The sequence below is a fragment of the Erpetoichthys calabaricus genome, chromosome 8 (assembly GCF_900747795.2).
Source record: "Erpetoichthys calabaricus chromosome 8, fErpCal1.3, whole genome shotgun sequence".
Taxonomy (NCBI): Eukaryota; Metazoa; Chordata; class Cladistia; order Polypteriformes; family Polypteridae; genus Erpetoichthys; species Erpetoichthys calabaricus.
In genome coordinates this window covers 110,743,540-110,764,298 of record NC_041401.2, presented here as the reverse complement: position 1 = coordinate 110,764,298, position 20,759 = coordinate 110,743,540, and the positions used below count along the sequence as shown (strand labels likewise).

Below are 20,759 nucleotides of genomic sequence, written 5' to 3'. Positions count from 1 at the left end.
TGTACTAGTTCCCTTCATAATTTCAATTGTGTCGTTTCTTAATCTGTGTTTGCCTAAACTGAAAACGTTCAACTCCATTGGAGGATTTGTGGAGAAGAATTAAAAGAGGAATACTGTGATTTGGAGAGCAAATGGAAGATCTGGCTATTAGTGTAAAGCTGCTCGACTTTCATTAATACAGTGTCTTGATTTGTAGTTTACTGTCCAAGGTGGGCCATGTGCACAGAGTTCTGTTATGCTAGTTTCCTTGTGACCATAACCATAATAATCTTGTTTTATAGTGGTGATGGGAGATAAGGTGGGGTGGTGTTTGGGTCTCTGCTATCAGTATATTTAAAGTGAAATTAGCTCAGTTTGTGTAAAAAATCATGGGATGGAAGTCAAAATTATTTGGTCTTTCTTCATTTGGGCCTCCTGTGCTGCTTGAAATTGGCTCATTTTGTGCTACAGTCCAAGTGCAATTGCAGTCTTTATGTCAGTGGTTTTCAACCTTTTTACTTTCTCGTATAGAAAGTATAGGGAAAGTATTGGAATCGTCCAAAAATTTGATATCGAGATTTTAATGAATATCGACGTTTTAGACCTGCTGAAAACACCATTTTTGGAATTATCTCCGTGTGTTTGTGTGTATGTAAACACAATAACTTGAGTATGATTTCACTTGGGTCAACCAAATTTTGCAGTATTAGGTATAAAACGTAGATTTCTTTCAACTTTTGAACTATTTCCCCTAAACGGAAGTGGTACTTTTTTATTCATGTAGCTACAGAGTCCAATTTATTCAACTTTACTTTTATAATAATTGTTCAGTATATTATTAATTTGATTTGATTTGTTGTTGATGGTTCTTTAATGTACATAATATAAAAATATAATCATTGTCTTAGTTTACTCCTCAAATATCCATCCCCATATCTGAGTATACGAGAAAGTCTAGGGGAGACCACTTCCGATTTTTACACTTGGGGACCAATGAGAATAGGAGAATTATTTCAGGGACTGCTAAGGCAGAAGTAAAAAACATCATTTGCAGTATATACTATTTTGTGCATTAGCTTTTAAATATAATAATATAAAATGAAAATTTTCTAAAATAAAAATGCTAATAAAAGAATTGAAAATTGAAATTGAATAGAATAGAACTGAATTTTTTTAGAAAGCATCATTTAATTCAAATAAAGCTAGTGTGAAATCTGCTGTTGCTGCTTTGCAAGAATACTTGATAAGCGTGGCTGCGGTATGTCTCGCTACACAGTGCCAACTATACTCATCGTCCCAGGCAGCGCTGTCCCACTCCAGTCCACTTGACTCCACTACATGATTCAGGCATTTAAGTGGCAATAACTCTTTCAAGGATGACCCAGTCTGCGGACCACTGTTGAAAAACACAGCTTTATATCATCTCTAGCAAAGACATGAGCATCATGAGACAATCCTAACACTTTTAACCTTTGTCACTTTAGTGTTTAATCCATTAACTTAACCCAATTATTCAAATTTGTGGTTGATAGAAGCCAACCTTGGGTGGGTCAACAGTCCATTGCAGGGCACAGTCCTTCTCATGGGGTTAATTTAGAGTTGCTAATTAAACTGACCTGCAACTTTTTGTACTGTGGAAGGAAATCTGAATAGCCAACACAGATACGGATTCAGTGGGTTGGAAAATGGATGGATGGATATGGGGAGAATTTATGGTCTGGACAGGAATATGGAAGTTGAATAGCTGGATTTCCCTTCTGATGATCTGTAGAAGAGGGAGAAAAGACGTTAGTGCACTTCCTCAACCCCTGACCCAACATCTTACCTTCAGTTATGCCCTTTGACTGTCTCCTATGTGCACGTGCATGACAATAGATGCTAGAGTTTGCATTTTAAGAAAAAGGTATCCTAGTATGTGTAAGGTGCAACTAAGCTAGTTTTAATTTCAAGCTAAGAAGAGGAAATGGAAGATCTTTTAGTAGAAAATAGAGAGTGAAAACTCAGGGAATCCTTTGTAAACAACAAAAATCATCTTCGCCCCAAAAAATAGTAAGACTCAGGCTTTTTGGTCAGGGTGTCCTTCCATTCCTAAATAAATTTAGAGATAATAGACATGATAAAATGGAACACAGGCAGGGAGTGATAAAGCAAGTAAGAAGTGCATAGTAAGAGATTATGTTTAGCTTCAGCATGAAAATAAATATGGTTATGGCAAGAAAATGAGCTTGGAGACAGAAAGAATTCTATCCAAATGGCAGTTTATTTACTTCATTTTTTTTGTAGACTTAAGTCATGAAGTGAGACAGAAAAACTGAAGGATAACACAGCATGGCAAGTAACAGCAATAGATAAATTGCAGAAAGAAAAGTTGTAGACTGTAATGACTGCTATATCCAGTAAAACCAACAAAGGCTTGCTAATGAGAGCCACTATCTCAGAATGACTGTTCAGGATTGGGGTGAACTCTGTGGTCTTGGGACAGCTATATAAAGTATTCTCATTGTTCTTAATTATTGATGCAACTAATTGTTTTCTTCTGATTCTTTGCTTTATCAGGCCAAGCCTAAGCAGATGGACAATGGCTTTGTCATAAAGAATACATGTAAGTGTACCCCAGAAAATTACTGTCTAGTTTAAGAAGCTCCTTCTTGTTCCTTTATACAAAATTAAAGTATTTATTTTACTGATTATATTAAATATGTATTTTACGAGATGGTAACATAATATCTAGTCCAGGTGCTTCACTCTTCTAATCATCCAGGTTCCATTCTTGGCCTGTCCACTGTTTGGCTGTCAGAATTTATGTATTCACGTCTGCATGGGGTTGATTCCTTCAACATCTCAAAGACATCCAGGTTAGGTTAACTGGCAAGTTAAAACTGATGTGGCACGAGGAAGTGTGGCCTACAGTATACTGGCACCTGCCTCAAGCTCATTGCTGCACCTCCTGTAATCTGATATTGGAATTAAAGAATTTTAAAAATAAACAATAGGATATTTTAAAGAATCTTCATATTTTTAACTTTGTAGAGGTATTAAAAAGGTAAATTACCAAAAAAAGGAAAGTATAAAATTACTTCATCAGTTAGTCAATAGAATGTTTAATAGGTTCATAGGGTCATGTGAATTATTCAAAAGTTGCCAAAAGCATCACCAGAGTGTTTAAAACCTCAATAAACAGCAGCAGAGAAACAAGGAATCCACAGCATGTACTGAGAAATGTGGACTTCTTCCACCATAAGAAGCTAATTCATTTCTGAAAACTTCTTCGTAAGGAGAAGTGTTCTGTGGCTCCAAAAAATGACTCCCATTTCTGCTGAATCAACACCAAAATGTTATTTCATTATCAAGTCCTTTCAATGATAACATGGTCATCAAAAAACTCTAAAACACATTTCCTCTTTGCTAATTATTCTTTACTAAGACTGTTTACCTGCTCTCATGTTCTTTTGTTGGTTTAGTGCACAACAAATGTAACACCTAGTCCCTTACACGTTTGAAAATCACCGGCAATCGGTAAATAACTATTTGTATGCCCGAATTTTTGTAATGTGGTAATGCATAATTAGTTTACCATTGTTCACTTTGGAATTACACTTCAAATGGTAATACATCAAGCAGCAGCCAGTTTCAGACGTGCAGACTATCCCAAGGATTAACAAGTGAACTGAAGGGTGATGTTTATGTGTGCCAACTAATGCAGGAAACAATCCGCGATTACCGCAAAGCAGGTGACTGTTCAGGATTGGAGTGAACTCTGTGGCCTTGGGACAGCTATATAAAGTATTCTCATTATTCTTAATGATGGCCGTCTGTGACTGATTCACACAATGTGAGAGAGGCGAGATACATATGTGGGAGCAGGCAGGGCTGAGCTAGATGTATAAGTGGCATCTTTAAATCAGAAGGGTTCGAGAAAGAGTGCACAGACTTTCTTAGGAAACAAGTAAATTGAAACCCTACACAGACATTGAAGGGTTGCTTGCTTTGATTGTTCAATGAACATGGCCATTATTGAGATGTGTTACTAAGAGGACTTCAATTCCCAGTATTCGGCAGGAGTATGTAGAGACTGACAGGAGATCAGCGTGCGCTTTGAAAGAAGTTGGCGGTCAACTTTAGCAGGAAAAGAAATGGCCCTAGTGATTCTGCATCTATCTTTGACAGACGCTGTTTCAGTTATATTTGTCATGAAAAGTGGCTTTTCCGTGTAATTCTGGTATATCTTTATTTGCAGATTGAGCATCTATGCATGCAGTTCATATTCCTAAAATATGCATATCCTAACTAATAACATTATCTAATTTATTATGTACACCATTGTACCAGAGTGAGATTTCAGCATTCAGCCCAATTACTATGGGTTATTATGTACAACAAAGTCTATTAATTAAAATTGACGGAGGTAATAATAGCAGTCTACACTATCTGAACAAAATTCAGTAAATAAAAGTACAGTCAAATGTGTCAAATATGCCTTTGTGACTAGAGTACTGTTTTATCATGAGATGAGTAAAGCTCACCAAGTTTATTACTGGATTAGCCTTATCTCAACCCTTCAGCTTTAAGCACCCAAAAAGGAACACACACAAAGGCTCTGGCCACACAAGCACTAAATGCACAGCCTATCACTCCTCAGTACTCCACATAAGGACTCGTTAGCTTTGGTGTGGACAACACATTGTTATCCCTGAATATCAACTAGACCTAAGGCAACTTTGGTCCCTGAGAACAGCCTAGACATATAAATTCCCATGGATATGACTCAGACCTAAAGAATAACTTAGACACACTTGGTTAAAACCACCAAGCAATGATCATGATGTTCACCCTATTGGGGCGTCCTCCTCAGCCTGCTAGACCCTGTGAGAAGGATAGTGGCAATCTCCTTAAACTAGGCGCCCCGTGTTTACTTTATTACTTGAATTACTCTAGATATAAAAACAACATGTGAAAAATTCCAAGGAAAGTAATATTTATTAAAATAGAATAATAGTGACAGAAGAAAGCAGAGCAAAGTCTAGATATGTATAGTCTTAGAAAGCTTCCTAAAAATTAGAAGCAATGTCAAAGGAAGACGTTGTCCTGGATGGCTTTTAGATTCAGTAGTCAGTTGTCTTTGGCATTGTCTGTGCATGATGAGAGGATGAGGACAGAGAACTCTGCTGACATCACCGGGAAATGCTCCACTTGCAGTGCTTACAGGCAGCCTCTGCATGGTCGAGAATGGAAGGTCTTGTATTGGTCTTGTCACAGAGCAGGGTTTCTTAAACTAAGGGTAACGTGTTGCTGTTGTTGAGTTGCAAGTTACTGTTGTATGTAATGGCAATTGGTTTTACATAATTTCACTGTGTCACATTGGGTTGATTAAGCAGTCGATATTGCTCCAACAATTGTCCTGGAGTATCCTCTATTGTCCAAAGGAGAGCCAATGCCCCCGCTCTGTCGCTTGGCCATGAATCGCCAAGGGGGAACACTGTCGATCATCAGGGCATTTAACAAGAAATAGGTCTCAAAAACACCAAATAGGGCAAAACTGTGTCATGGCAAAAAAAAGGTTAACAGAACGTGCTGTTGAGAAACTAAGTACTTCTGAGAGCTGTTCACAATCCATTCAAAATGTGGGACCTGGGATAAATCATGTGATTCCACGAAAAAACAAGTACCATATGTATAAAACAACATAATAATTTTCTCAAACCATCACCAAGTCCAACTCAGAATCACAGGAGCCATCAAAGAAGGCTGAAAGCCATCAAAGTCAATCCCAGCAGCATCTGGCACAAGAGATACTAACCTATCTGAGTCATCAAACTGTCTGTTAGAGTCGTCAGCTAGTCCAACACACATATTTTGTGAAGCGGTATTAAAGACAAACAGGTGGAGAATGTGTGAAAACAATGTATACAATAACTGTGCAGGACTTGAACACAGGATAGTGGATCAGTGAAGCAAGCAGCACAACTCACTGCACTAATGTACTCCTCTCAATCTAATACCTGACCATTGCTGGTCACCAATGGGTTTTATTTCAGACAAAAGACAATAAATCCTGTGGTGTCAGTACTCATAGGCATTTTGTACACTCTACAAGATGTCTGCCTGTTATGTCTGAGTGTTATCGATCCAGAGAATTGTTGCATCATTGTAACCTGTCTAAATGAGCAAGTCCCAGAAACTTTGTTCCACACTGGACATTAAATTTGGATTACATCCATATATATCAATTTAATAATGTAACTGAATTACTTTTAAAGCTGTTATGTTACCTCATGTCTAGGTAAATATCCAATGTCCTTTCACATCTCACCTACAGTATGTACCTCATTGTTGTATGGGTATAAAATGCATTTGTTTACACTTGTGCTAAATATGGATGGATTACCAAAAAACCTCCTGTATTTTAATGCAGGGGGTAAAGAAGACTTTTGTGTAGAACGAGGCGATATCACTGGAGAGGCACAATGGACATAAAGTTCATTTCTTCTATGTCCAACAAGATGGTTCAGTTTTGCTCTTTGACAAAGAAAGCGTACTTTCTGAAACTTCCATGTTATTTTTGTTGCATTTCATTGAATATGTGTTGCACTAACTCACTCTTTCATTGTTTCTTTTCTTAGATCACCTCAGTCTTGCCACTGGAAAGAAACAGTCTTCATCCATGGACTCCAGAGTGGAAAAGGGTTTGGTTTTCATTATTTCATGTTTATCCTGTCTTTGTATTTAGTACTCATGAGTGGACAATTAAAGCCATGTGGCAAAATGATAAATGCAGAGCACAAGTACTGGAATAGAAAAAACAGCCAAGTATAAATTCCACTAAAACAAACAAAAACCTGAATGCTTCCTTATTTTTGCAATCATAGTAGCTGTTTAAGGCTGACCCCTGCCTTGCACCTGACGTTGCAAGACAGGCCCTGGGTCCTCACAACCCTAACGCTGCGCTCATGCACCATGGCACTTTTTAAAGTTAACACTTGTGATTCAATCCTTTCCATTTGATTCTGTTCACCTGCGCTTCCTGTGCATCTTTCAATTAAATGTATGAGGCTGCTTTTGATATTCTACTCGATCCCTGCAAAAGCATAAATTGAAGTTTAGCTCTATTTATTATTGCGAAAATAAAAAAATAAAGGAAGTGCATCCATCACAAAAATGCCATTTCATAATAATCATTTTTATTTTTTGGAAAATTAAATAAGGTTGACAGCTCAGTGTTATATTAAATCTCAGAGAATTGTGTTCGCACTGCAGTGACAAGTGCCTCAAGTGAATTTTTTGGCTCATATCTGATTATTTTGTTCGACTGTTAAGGTCATGTCACATTATATGACTTTTCCAGCATGTTCCATTTACAGCCTTTATTTACGTAATCTTAGTTTGTCGGAGGCAGTCGTGGTGCGATCCCGTGGCTTCCAGTCATGTTTGATTTTATTTTAAGTCATGGGGGTTGTTTTGTCTTGGTACAGTAATATATGACTCTACTTTCCCCTTTTGTAGCCTTTGTCAGAATGCCTCAAATCTCACAGACTTACCACTGTTTATAAGGTATTGTACCATATAACTTCTCCCCACCTTCCCTTCTATATTTATAACCTCAGGCAATTAGGTGTAGTAAAAGACAAGCAGGAGTTAAGTTGCACTTTAAATAATGTATGATTAATAGTATTCATAAATATTAACAATAAGCAAAGTACAAGTGAACACTGGCAACCATACAACCTGATAAATGCTGATGTGTACTTTCAGGCAGCACACAGACTTGTAGTTACTCTAAATGTCTCTAGTTAAGTCCTCATTTTTGATCATCTTTCTTCAGAACAAGCCGCATGCCTGTCTCAATATGGCTGCCGAGTTGTGCTCCTCATGACAATGGTGTGACAGACAGGTGCTTCTTTATTGTGATGTTTATAAAAGAGAGATAGGTAGGGATAAAGCCACTGAATTTATGCATTCTTTGCCTAAACCCTTACACCAATAGGGTGTCGTGCTACAGAATGGCCTCTGATTCAAGCCAATCCCAAACAGCCATACTTCAGACCGAAGGAGCACACAATACCTTTCACACCTGCCCCCAAAACCATTTGTTGAGCTGTATGCTTGCCAGCTCGGTAGATTGGCTTTCATGTGTGGGTTGATTGAGAGAGTCCTGCAGAGAATCATTTGCCAAACTGGTTTTAGGCACACCCCCCCGCCCCCCCCAACCCTGTTGTAAAATTACAAAGACATATCAATGCTATAACATTAGTGTCATAAGTTACAAATAAAGACATGCAAAATATTTATCGACTTATATGCAAAATTTCATACCACTACAACAGGGGTGTTGGGCTTGACTGACAACCAATGACCATTCACCTGCAAGTACAATGAATATAATACAGCGTCTTTTAGTATTAATTTGTTGGCCCACTGGCATTTGATGATTTTACAAATTATGTGTCATGCAGTTTAAATTATATTCAAAGACAATATGTACAATGTGTTTGATCACTCGTTACTTATTCTGTATAATGCAGTCCTGAAATGGAGTGTCCATGTTTACTGGACCTTGGCTCAAACAAGATTAATGGCAGAGTACTGCGCTGGGTGCATTTGAACTACCCATTAGCCATCGCAAATAAGTTGTATTGCATCAACTTCTATCGGTTGCAGTTACCACATAATTTATAAATTGGCTTTGCTTTTTGATTTACCTTTTGTAAAAGAACCACAAGAAAAACAGAAAAAGATTTGGGGTTCCAAATCATATATTGTAAATTCTCTGCTGCAAAGTCGTGGACTTACCAACCACTTAGTAGTGTTTGAAAACTGAGTCTAGAATGGGACTGAACTGGAGAGGCAAAGGTTTGGTTTTTATAGGTTGTGGGAAAAATGAAGAGGATCCAAGGAACAGGTGGTTATGAGGTCAGTAAGAGGGTGTGGTCTGGAGGTGGAAGTGGAACCAGGTAGGCTTTAGGTGGTTTTCCTTTCAGATGATCTGCAGAGGGGGGAAGAAACGACATTAGTGCAATTTGTCAATCCCTGACCTGTCTTTTCATCCTTAGTTAAGCCCATTGACTGCCTCTCATACACATGTGTGTGACACGTGGTATAGTTAATTATATATATAATTAATTATAGAAGCGAGGGTCTGTGATACGGTTTACACATTTATAGGTAGAAACCCACAAAGGGAGAAAATGAATCACATATCTTAAAACAGTCTTTTATTTCTGAGCTTTTGACACCTGCCAGGTGTTATCATTAGAGGAAAATGATTAGGCATAAAGGAATCAAGACAATATATAGTAAATAAGGAAGGGGGTGTAAGGTAGGGGTGTAGTAAGGTGGGGATCAGGCCGCGTTCGTCTTAGTCTTTTTCATTATATGGATGTTCTGAATTAGAAGTCTCTAATCAACCTACTGTAAAGTACACACCTTTCAAATGTGGGTGGAAACTTTTTGACCCAAAGATAACTCATGCCGACCCAACATGCAGATATTCTTTAATATATAATTATTTATGAATTAATAAACAATTATATTATTTATATATGCACATACATACTGTAATAAGATGGCAAACAACGTCAATGTTTTGGGGCACCTTGCAGCAAACCCTGTATAATTAAAAGATCGAAAGATAAACTTGTGTAAAGTGCTAAATGAGTCTTCACCGGATGACTGACCGAGATGGTGATTCTTCTGGCTATGACACATTCTGGGAGGAAGAGACGGGTCCAGGTGTGCGGACCCCCAAGGCATGACGTGAGAGGTGGGAAAGCATCAGCTTTTCTTTCTGCAGAGAGAGGAATAGAGAGGCCATTATTACACAGTGCCATCTCCTGTCTCTCTGGAAACTTACCTTCACCCAACTTTTAAACCATCTCCCATGAGGACACACATGTTAATACACATATATATCCAAATAATGTATGAGTTATTAAATTATATTTTTGTGATAGGATCACACCCCAAGGACTTCCCACATACACCAGACTTGAAATGAATCAAACAAATCAAAAGAATCGATTCACTTAAACAGGCAATTTTGAAAGAATTGAATTAGAAAAGTGAATGGAAATGCCCGTCATTAGCACAATGAGGACAATTTTATCCAAAGCGACTTACAAAAGAGCTTAACATAATCAAGTAAACGTCAGTCTGGGGGACTGTTTAGGAAAAGTGTTACAGGACAAGGTTACAAAACTGAGCACCACAAGTGAAGAGCGCAGAGCAAATTACAAGTTGTAGATTATAAAAACATGACAGCTTAAACAGAAATTCACTAAACAGGAGAGGCTTCTTAAACACATTGAGGGAGTCAGATTTGAATGGAGATTGGTAGCTTGCTCCACCAGCCAAGAGCTGCATTGACTGCAATAAAAGCTTGCATTTGGGGGTCCCAGATGTGTATTTTACAGCAGGTTGATTAGTGACTTTATTTCAGGTAGAATGTATGTGAGAGTATGTTTTATGATTGGCTAGTGTCCTGTCAAGAACTGCTTCCTGCCTCACTTCAGAAGAGTGTGACATTTTGTCATGCAGTGGACATTACTTTAATTGAGGTTATTCTGGTATAGCTACAGAGTGACTTCTTGCACTTTTCTCTACAGATATGGACTTGGAGACACATGTTTACATGAATTTCATGAAGAACCACTGTTGCTACGATGCCATTCCAACCAGCTCGAAGCTTGTTATTTTTGACACAACCCTGCAGGTAAGCTATATAAACTCTGTGCCATTTTAACTCGAGATGTATGAAAAAGAAGTCTGTGATAAACAAAGCAGACAAAATGATTTAGTGTATTAAAAAATTAAGCAAATATGTGGGATGGACTGTAGTACGAGATGGCCAGAATTTCCTGCAACCAATACAAAAATGGACAGCAGGGAGATACTAATAGTGATTCGTAAGTGTAATTCTATTTTTTCCTAATGTCGGTATCAAAACACATACCTACCATATATCTTTCACCTACATTAGTGCTGTTTGAACATACGGCAACTCCACAGTCGTAGGATGAGACCCTACACAACCGTTCAAATCACATTTGCTATGATAGTAGTGCACTGTAGACCACATGTTAGGGCTCAGTTCTGCTTTCCACATTATAGTCTAAGATGTTGGGGACAATGCAACCTCCACGAACAAATACCGTTTTTTAATCGGTTTTAGTTCAGGTGAGTGGCTTGACAATATTATCACTCAAAATTCATTGGAGGAATGTTAATCAATTACATGTAAGTTTTCCACATAAAAACATCAAGTACAGTAGATTAAACTGTGTTCAAATTAGTTACTCTAAAAAAAAAGTGGAAGGAATTAGGTGAACGTATCTTAACTGAGTCTCTCAGACTTTTTAAAACTGATATCTGTGAACATAAAGCAGTTTTGTTAAATCAAATTACTAAATGTAAATATGTGGATTGCACACTCGTGCATTACATGATAATTTCCTATCAGTTAGATTTGGTTTTGAGTTTTATTTTTGTTTTTTGAAATTTTATTTCTTTATATGAATTAAACTGGCCAGTTGTCTAATCACCAACCACAACTGTATTATTATTAAGTGGCATTTCCAAGTAGCCAATTAACATATTTCATTTTCTCCTGATGATGTGCAATTCATTTGGCAGATGAAGACAAGCACACCCAAAGCCACCTTCATAATCACACTCTGTTATGTCCAGTCCTTGTCTTTCTCTGACACTCGATAAATAGTTGCAATATCTTTTTAAAAAGGGTAGTCATTTAATGCAAATTAACTAAACTTATGCTAATATGGCATTTTTTTCACCAAGAATAATGCAAAGATGCTCAAAACATCTGGAAAAATCCCCAGAAAAATAGCTTTTTGTCCAATCCTCTTTCACCCCATTGGCCAATGTAAAAAAGAAAAAAAAAATGGCTTGCTTTGGCAGCATTGCTATACAGCATGATTGGTGATTCTCCAGCTACCGAAACACTGAGCACAAGTAGGCTCAGGATACAAGTTAAAAGGCATAAAGAGTCTTTTATTGTGGGAAACTCTTTAAACCAAGCATTTCCCACCACAGCAACAAGTACAAATATACAAAAACACAATAGCACAACTCTTTCCTTCCTTCTTTCATTGGTCACTGCCTCCTCTTCCCTCTCGCAAGCTTTGTCCATCTCCACATGACTCTGGCTCCCTGATGCAAGGTAGGCAATTCCTTTTATTCTAGCCGCCCCGGACGTGTTCTCAATCTTCTGCACACGTGGTCTGTCAGCAATTCCAGGTGAGGCAGAAACCCCATAACATAGGGACTCCCCAATCCTGCAGATCCCCTTGGCGGTCCCCGCGGGCACCCATGTGGGGATTCAAGCTTAGGCTCACTGCCATCTATCATCCTGGGGGAGACAAAGCCCTGTGTAAGCTGTCTCCCCCTGTCCTTCCACCCTAAGGGTGTCCTGTCCGGGTAAGGATGCTGGCCATCCCCCACAGTAGTTAGAAAATTTTGGATGTTTGCGGCTTTGTGAAATAGAGTTTCATCCAACCATTGCACAGGACCATGCCTGCTCATGCAAAATAATTTTTATCAAGCAGCCTTTCCATCCTTGGGCACATATTAACAGCCAATCCATCCATCCATCCATTATCCAACCCGCTATATTCTAGCTACAGGGTCATGGGGGTCTGCTGGAGCCAATCCCAGCCAACAAGGCAGGAAACAAACCCCGGGCAGGGCACCAGCCCACCGCAGGGCACACACACACACACACACACACACACCCATACACCAAGCACACATTAGGGACAATTTAGAAATGCCAATGCACCTAACCTGCATGTCTTTGGACTGTGGGAGAAAACCGGAGCACCCGGAGGAAACCCACACAGACACGGGGAGAACATATAAACTCCACGCAGGGAGGACCCGATATTAACAGCCATTAGCCCTTAATCAACACAGAAAGTATTAACCAGAAACTCACAAATCCAAACTAGTTAGAAGTATTAGCATAGCTTTAAAATGTTCTTTCTTAGCCAAATGTTTTCTGAAAGATGTTCTCTGCCTGAGGTTGTGTGTCCTGCATGGTTGTTAATTTTCTGAGGACTTTTCAGTTCTTCACAGGATGCCAAAATGCGGGGTATATGTCTGACATAGACATGAGCTATTCAGGTACAGGGCATCTGATTTGTCAGAGCTTCTGTCTGTTTTGAGTAGACATGATTAAACAGTGCAATGAAATTAGTAACATAGAATACAGGGTAAATATTTTTTTTTCTAAAGAATAAGTTAGGACACCTAAAATGGGGATGATGTACAAGACTGACCCAGTAAATGTGGACCCTCTGTTCATACATCTACCATGTTTAATTAGTGTCATATTAATGGAGTGCAGATGTGCAATTACAAATGGGAAGTGTTTCAATATCTTTCAGTTTCAAATGTTCTTCTTTGAAACTAGCAGCAAATTTCAGCACAAAACAACAACACTTTCTCTGGTGTAACTTCCTGCTGTGAAGTCTTTTCAATACAAGATGCTGAGCAGGGGTCTGAATTCACTATGGGCTTGACGGTGTTTAGATGACATTGGAAAGTCAGGCCACTGATGGGGAGAGACAAGGACATATATACCCTGGGTATGCACCTTGGGCCAATGATGACAAGAAGCCTTTTCTCCAATACCCCAAACTCAATGAAATGATGGAGTATCTGTTGGGACGAAATGATCAAGTACCAGCTTGATGAAACAATCGAGTATCCTCGTGCCACCAAAATGATTAAATGGGACTCTCCCCACAGCTTGATGAAGCAGTGGAGTCTCATGCTAATCCAGTGTTTGTGCACTGCTTTGTTGAAAGTGTGATCAACTGCCTGTTAAGGAGCTAAGTCAACCCACCTAGATGGGGTCTTAATGTGGCCTACAGTGGAGGCTTGAGTGTTCAAGTGCCAGAACAAATTCAAATAGCACACCCAAGAAATGACTGATTTTTCCTGTCTTTAATACTGCTTTTGTTTTGCACCACCATAAACTGAGCCACACTAAATGAAAGGCACTGGTTTAAAACTGAAGTTGGGGTACCCTCGATATGAGATTAAGTGATATTACCATTCTAGACAGATATTTTTTGCCAAAAAATAAATAACAAACTGAAGACAATCATCTCCAAAGTAGCTTTTTTGACTTTCATAGCAATCAGATGAAATGTGGCCTTCTGCATAGTCACTACAATGAACAGTGTCTTCTCCTTTAATTAATAAAACAAAGTTCTTTCCCAGCACAACAGAGGTTAACAATCACTAGGGAGCACTGTGGCTTCTGGGGAGGATAGCATTTCAGTCCTCCACCTCTGAAATAGACTTATGGCTTAGGGCACCAAACTGGCTACAAGCATCTGCGAAACCTCTTTGACAGGAGGTGTATAATGGTGCTACGGTGAGTCGTGTTTTCTGGATTGGTCAGCAAACCCTGTTCTATTATCCTGTCCAGAACGTCCCACAAATGACTCGTTGCTCACCCTGACCTGCTTGCTGGAGGCTGTGCATGTCTGTTAGGTTTCCAGGACCTAATAATGGTATCTTTTTACCCTCACTCTAACACCTTTTCGATGTTTCTGACAGGTGAAGAAAGCCTTTTTTGCTTTGGTTGCCAATGGACTTAGAGCTTCTCCTTTGTGGGACAGTAAGCGGCAGCGTTTTGTAGGTAAGACCCATTCTCAACTTGTGTTCCCAGCATCCCGCATTCTCCTGGGTATCACAGAACGAGACAGATTGTGAAACAGTTGGAAAAGTGAAAAGCCGTTTCTTTGAATGTGAAACTAGAAGTGATAAAGTTTAGGTACAGCTCTTTATTAAACATTTTTAATGAAGGGCAATATCTTATTTGTTTTGTTTAGATGACTAATGCTGTTATTAAATTAATTTTGTCGATTTTCATGTTGTCCATTTATCTGTCTGTAATTGGGGCTTTTCCTGGGGCCAGCAAATGCTTAAAAATGTTTTCCATTTAAATTAATGTAATAGTAATTAGGTTATGAAAATTCACTTTATAAAGGAGTTTTCAGTAATGGATTAACTCCTTTTTAAAGCAGGGGAAGACTGTATGCATTTCCTATTAGCAGGAAGAAATCATTAAGTAGTCCACTCATGCTGAATGTCACTGCTTCAAATTGGCATTACTTGGCTCTTACTTTAGTGGTTGTAATGTGACTTGCATGCAAAAAGAAGCAAGTCTGAATTATTTGAACTTTTTAAGAACTTTTTTGACTATTTATTCATGCTGTGTAATTGCTTTCCAAAAAACAAGCCCTGGATTACTAAGGAGCTAAAAGGTCTCCTGAATGAGAAAAATCTGGTGACAAAGAGGCTCTGAAGGTTGCACAGTGAGTGCTAAATACAAAGCTTAGTGAAGGTAAGGATGAATACAAAGCTAAAACAGAAAACAATCTTTTTCAGAATAATGTGAAAGATGTCTGGAATGAACTAGGTATAATTATAACAGGGCTGCTGTGCTAGAAAGGGCTGTGGACAAAGCTAACGCACTGAACCACTTTTTAATAGTCTTTCTCTCGAACTAACACTTTCTTCCAATGACCAGTCTCCCCACACCATTCCTACTACATCATCAAATCTAATCATGTCAACTGCAATGTCCTGTGACAAGTTCATCTCTGACCATCAATGTGGATTGTCCATAACTGAAGACCAAGTAAAGTGACAACTGAGGAAGCTACACACAGGAAAAGCTGTTGGACCAGATGGAGTCAGTCCTCAAGTTCTTAGAGCCTGTGCTGGCCAACCTTGTTGTGTCTTTTGTCACCTGTTCAGACTGCCCCTAAGGTTTAAGAAAGTGCCACTGCTGTGGAAAACATCCTGCATTGTCCCTGTTCCAAAGAAGGCAGGTGCCTCGTAACCAAATGACCAGTGGCACTTACGTCTTACATCATGAAGACCTTTGAGAGACTGGTCCTGAACTATATGAGTCCTTTTTTGGTAAACCACCTGGACCCACTGCACTTTGCCAATTGAACAAAGATTGGAGTAGAGGATGCCATTATCTATCTGCTCCACAAGGCTTATTCTCACCTGGACAAAGCTGGCTACATTGTGAGGATTATGATTTCTCCAAAGGCTTTAATACTGTCCAGCCATCCCTGTTAAGGGGCAAGCTCAGAGATACAGTATGTGGGTGGATGAGCCTATTGTGTCCTGGATAATGGGCTATCGCAGTTTGTGAGACTCAAGGACTGTGTTTCTGATGAGGATGTGAACAATGCTAGAGCACCACAAGGAGCAGTCCTGTCACCTTTTCTCTTCACTCTGTATACCTCAGACTATAAATATAACACCAGGTCATCTCAGATGATTCTGCACTTATAGGGTGTATTGATAAAGGGGATGAGACAGAGTAGAGGAGTCAGATGCAGAACTTTTTCTTGATGCAAAAAGATAATTGTCTGCACCTTAACATCAGCAAAGCCAAGGAACTGGTTATTGACTTTCACGACACCAAGGAACCTCTATGTCGGGTCACTATTCAAGGAGTGGATAGAGAAGTGGTCCACTCCTACAAGTACTTGAGGGACCACATTAATGACAGGTTTCATTGGTCTTCAAAGACATAGAAACTATATAAGAAAGGACAGAGTGGACTCCTTTTCCTTAGGGGACTGTGTTCCTTTAACATATGAAGTGACATCCTTCACATCTTCTGTAACTGTGGTGGCCAGTGAGATTTTCTATTCTGGGTGCGCTGGACTGGTAACATTACTCTCCGCAGAGGCCCACTGAATCAACAGACTAATTAAAAGGGCAAGCTCAGTTATAGGACCCTATCTGGACCCCCATGGAGGTCACAGCGAAGGAAAGAAGTGAAACAAAACTGAGTGCCATTATAAACAATGTTAAAAATCCTTTCTCTGACACACTAACATAGAGGACTTTCAGCCAATGAATGATTCACCACAAGTGTTTTAAGAAACGCTACTGGGGCTGCTTTATACTTTGTGGCAGGAGGCTGGGAGCAGACCCAGCCAGGACGCCTTGAAAGACTGGGAGGCAGTCTATACATCCCCCCGGGCCACAAGGGAGCAACCACCCTGGTTAGTGAGAGGACCATGGGGATGGAGCGAGGAGGCTTAAATCCATTGGGGCCCGTGGCCACAGCCAGGGGGTGCCCTGAACAGTGTGGAGCCCGGAAGATCTGCACTTCCGCCACACCTGGGAATGTGGAGGAAGGACCTTCCAGGGATGCCCGGAGTGCTTCCGGGTGCTAGTGTGGCACTTCCGCCACACCAGGAAGTGCCACCGGAAGATCAGCAGCAAGCACCTGGAGCATATCCGGGTGAAGATAAAAGGGGCCACCTTCCTACAGTTGACGAACTAGAGTCAGGACCTGGAGCAGAACGAAGCTCCAGTGACAGGAGGAAAAAAGGCGGCCCACGGACATTAGAAAAGCCCGTGGGTAGGGGTGTTTGGTGCGGGACCATTGTGTGCTGTGTGGGACTTTTGGAGTTTAATAAACGTGTGTTTTATAAAGTGCTGGTGTTTGTCGAATGGTGTTCGGGTAACCTCTCACAACTTACAGCAATACATCTGTATAATGCCTCACTGGGACTGTGACAGCCACATCAGAGGTTTACTTTCTTCTTAAATCTTCTTTCTTTTTTATTATTCTGGTGTGTGTTCAGACAACTGTGTGAATTTACTGTATGTTTATCTACTTATTTCATCTGTTCTGTAAAAGCCAAGTTTCTCACAGCAGACAAATTTAATTCTGTCTGTCTGTCGAAAACAGAGAGAAAGCTTTCATTCACTTGTTTTTGATGCTGAAGTACTCCTAATATGAGATAATTTAGAAGTTTTAACTCTGCTCTCTCTACTTTTACTCAATCATGGCTGTTGGATACTTCATACAGCAGTGTTTTTTTCAATTGCATTGGTCTTGATGCCTTGTTTTTTTGTTTTGTTTTCCTTCTCTATTATGCTGTGACAGGCTACTGTACAGTGCATCCGGAAAGTATTCACAGCGCATCACTTTTTCCACATTTTGTTATGTTACAGCCTTATTCCAAAATGGATTAAATTCATTTTTTTCCTCAGAATTCTACACACAACACCCCATAATGACAATGTGAAAAAGGTTTACTTGAGGTTTTTGCAAATTTATTAAAAATAAAAAAACAGAAATCCCATGTACATAAGTATTCACAGCCTTTGCTCAATACTTTGTCGATGCACCTTTGGCAGCAATTACAGCCTCAAGTCTTTTTGAATATAATGCCACAAGCTTGGCACACCTATCCTTGGCCAGTTTCGCCCATTCCTCTTTGCAGCACCTCTCAAGCTCCATCAGGTTGGATGGGAAGCGTCGGTGCACAGCCATTTTAAGATCTCTCCACAGATGTTCAATCGGATTCAAGTCTGGGCTCTGGCTGGGCCACTCAAGGACATTCACAGAGTTGTGCTGAAGCCACTCCTTTGATATCTTGGCTGTGTGCTTAGGGTCGTTGTCCTGCTGAAAGATGAACCGTCGCCCCAGTTTGAGGTCAACAGTGCTCTGGAGCAGGTTTTCATCCAGGATGTCTCTGTACATTGCTGCAGTCATCTTTCCCTTTATCCTGACTAGTCTCCCAGTTCCTGCCGCTGAAAAACATCCCCACAGCATGATGCTGCCACCACCACGCTTATACTGCAGGGATGGTATTGGCCTGGTGATGAGCGGTGCCTGGTTTCCTCCAAACGTGACGCCTGGTATTCACCCCAAAGAGTTCAATCTTTGTCTCATCAGACCACAGGATTTTCTTTCTCATGGTCCGAGAGTCCTTCAGGTGCCTTTTGGCAAACTCCAGGCGGGCTGCCATGTGCCTTTTACTAAGTAGTGGCTTCCGTCTGGCCACTCTAACATACAGGCCTTGTTGGTGGATTGCTGCAGAGATGGTTGTCCTTCTGGAAGGTTCTCCTCTCTCCACAGAGGACCTCTGAAGCTCTGACAGAGTGACAATCGGGTTCTTGGTCACCTCCCTGACTAAGGCCCTTCTATCCCAATTGCTCAGTTTAGATGGCCGGCCAGCTCCAGGAAGAGTCCTGGTGGTTTCAAACTTCTTCCACTTATGGATGATGGAGGCCACTGTGCTCATTGGGACCTTCAAAGCAGCAGAAATTTTTCTGTAACCTTCCCCAGATTTGTGCCTCGAGACAATCCTGTCTTGGAGGTCTACAGACAATTCCTTTGACTTCATGCTTGGTATTGTGCTCTGACATGAACTGTCAACTGTGGGACCTTATATAGACAGGTGTGTGCCTTTCCAAATCATGTCCAATCAACTGAATTTACCACAGGTGGACTCAAATTAAGCTGCAGAAACATCTCAAGGATGATCAGGGGAAACAGGATGCACCTGAGCTCAATTTTGAGCTTCATGGCAAAGGCTGTGAATACTTATGTACATGTGCTTTCTCAATTTTTTTATTTTTAATAAATTTGCAAAAACCTCAAGTAAACTTTTTTCACGTTGTCATTATGGGGTGTTGTGTGTAGAATTCTGAAGAAAAAAATGAATTTAATCCATTTTGGAATAAGGCTGTAACATAACAAAATGTGGAAAAAGCGATGCGCTGTGAATACTTTCCGGATGCACTGGTGGTGGCTCCGAGTCTAAGCATCTACACTAATGTGTTGAGTTTTGCCAGTTCAAATCCCATTACTGCTAGAAGGGATCCTAGTCTACTGGGTCCTTGTGCAATACTCTTAAGTAGAAAATTGCTTCAAGGGCACTGTACAATGGCTGACCATGTGCTCTGCCCTCCAAAGATCATGCAAAAAGACAAATAAATTAAAGAAAATCAAATGTATCAGCACAGTGGAACAGTGGCTTGCAGTAGCAGATCCCATCTCTGATGACAAGCAGTGTGAAATAGCTAGCAAACAGCAGCTTCCTATTTGCTAACCCTGCTGTCATCTAAATGACTGATGAAAATGTGCTCCTTCATTGAGGAGTGGTCCTCAAGTCTCAACAAAAACATTTATTTACATAGCATGTTTTCATACAAATGATGTAGATGAAAGTGCTTTACAGGATGAAGAAAGAAAAAATATAAAAATAAAATTGGGCAATACTAATTAACAAAGAAAGTAAAGTCCGATGGCCCGTGACCCTGTGTTCGGATTCAGCGGGTTGGATAATGGATGGATGGAGTAAAGTCCGATGGCCAGGGAGGACAAAAAAAAAAAAAAACTGCAGAGGGCTGGAGAAAAAAACCCCAAAAACCCAAAATTTGCATATGGAATTCGTGGTCTGAGACCATGAGACCGCCCAGCCCCCACTAGGCATTCTATTTTAACATAAATGATCGAGCTCTTGGGCATTTTATTTAGGGTATGCCTCCATAGAGTGCACACCACTATTTTATTTAATCCATTCTGCAGCATGCTCTCCTTCTCTTATTGCTTTACAGGCCAGAAACCCACCCCAAGTGTTCCAGTCACATTCTATGGACAGACCCTCAGCTGATACTTTCTATTAGAATTCAGTGTCTCCTTAATGTTTTTAATACACCTGCAGTTCAGACTCCTGGCTACTGTAGCTACAAGTATGAAAAAAGGCCCACATACAGTAGCTTATAATAAGTGGCTCATAATATTGCAACTTTAACTCTTTGTGTGTATTTGTGATTTGTTTATTCAGGCATGCTGACAATCACTGACTTCATCAACATTCTCCACAGATACTACAAATCCCCCATGGTAAGTCATATTTTACTTAAGTACTGCAAGCCTGATGCATTTAAGTTTCTGATCCAGCAAAGACTTTGTATTGATT

The 20,759-nt window shown here is 40.0% G+C and overlaps 1 protein-coding gene across 2 annotated transcripts in view; it reads left to right on the top strand.

The window, feature by feature from the left end:
* The window catches only part of prkag3a (protein kinase, AMP-activated, gamma 3a non-catalytic subunit), a 63,779-nt gene that overhangs the window by 1,814 nt on the left and 41,206 nt on the right, over nt 1-20,759 (top strand). For both annotated transcript variants that reach the window (XM_051930603.1, XM_028807270.2), the window contains exons 2-6: nt 2,536-2,581; nt 6,600-6,662; nt 10,578-10,684; nt 14,560-14,641; nt 20,625-20,683. In XM_051930603.1, the coding sequence (XP_051786563.1) occupies nt 2,536-2,581; nt 6,600-6,662; nt 10,578-10,684; nt 14,560-14,641; nt 20,625-20,683 (357 nt within the window). The remainder of the gene's footprint in view (nt 1-2,535; nt 2,582-6,599; nt 6,663-10,577; nt 10,685-14,559; nt 14,642-20,624; nt 20,684-20,759) is intronic.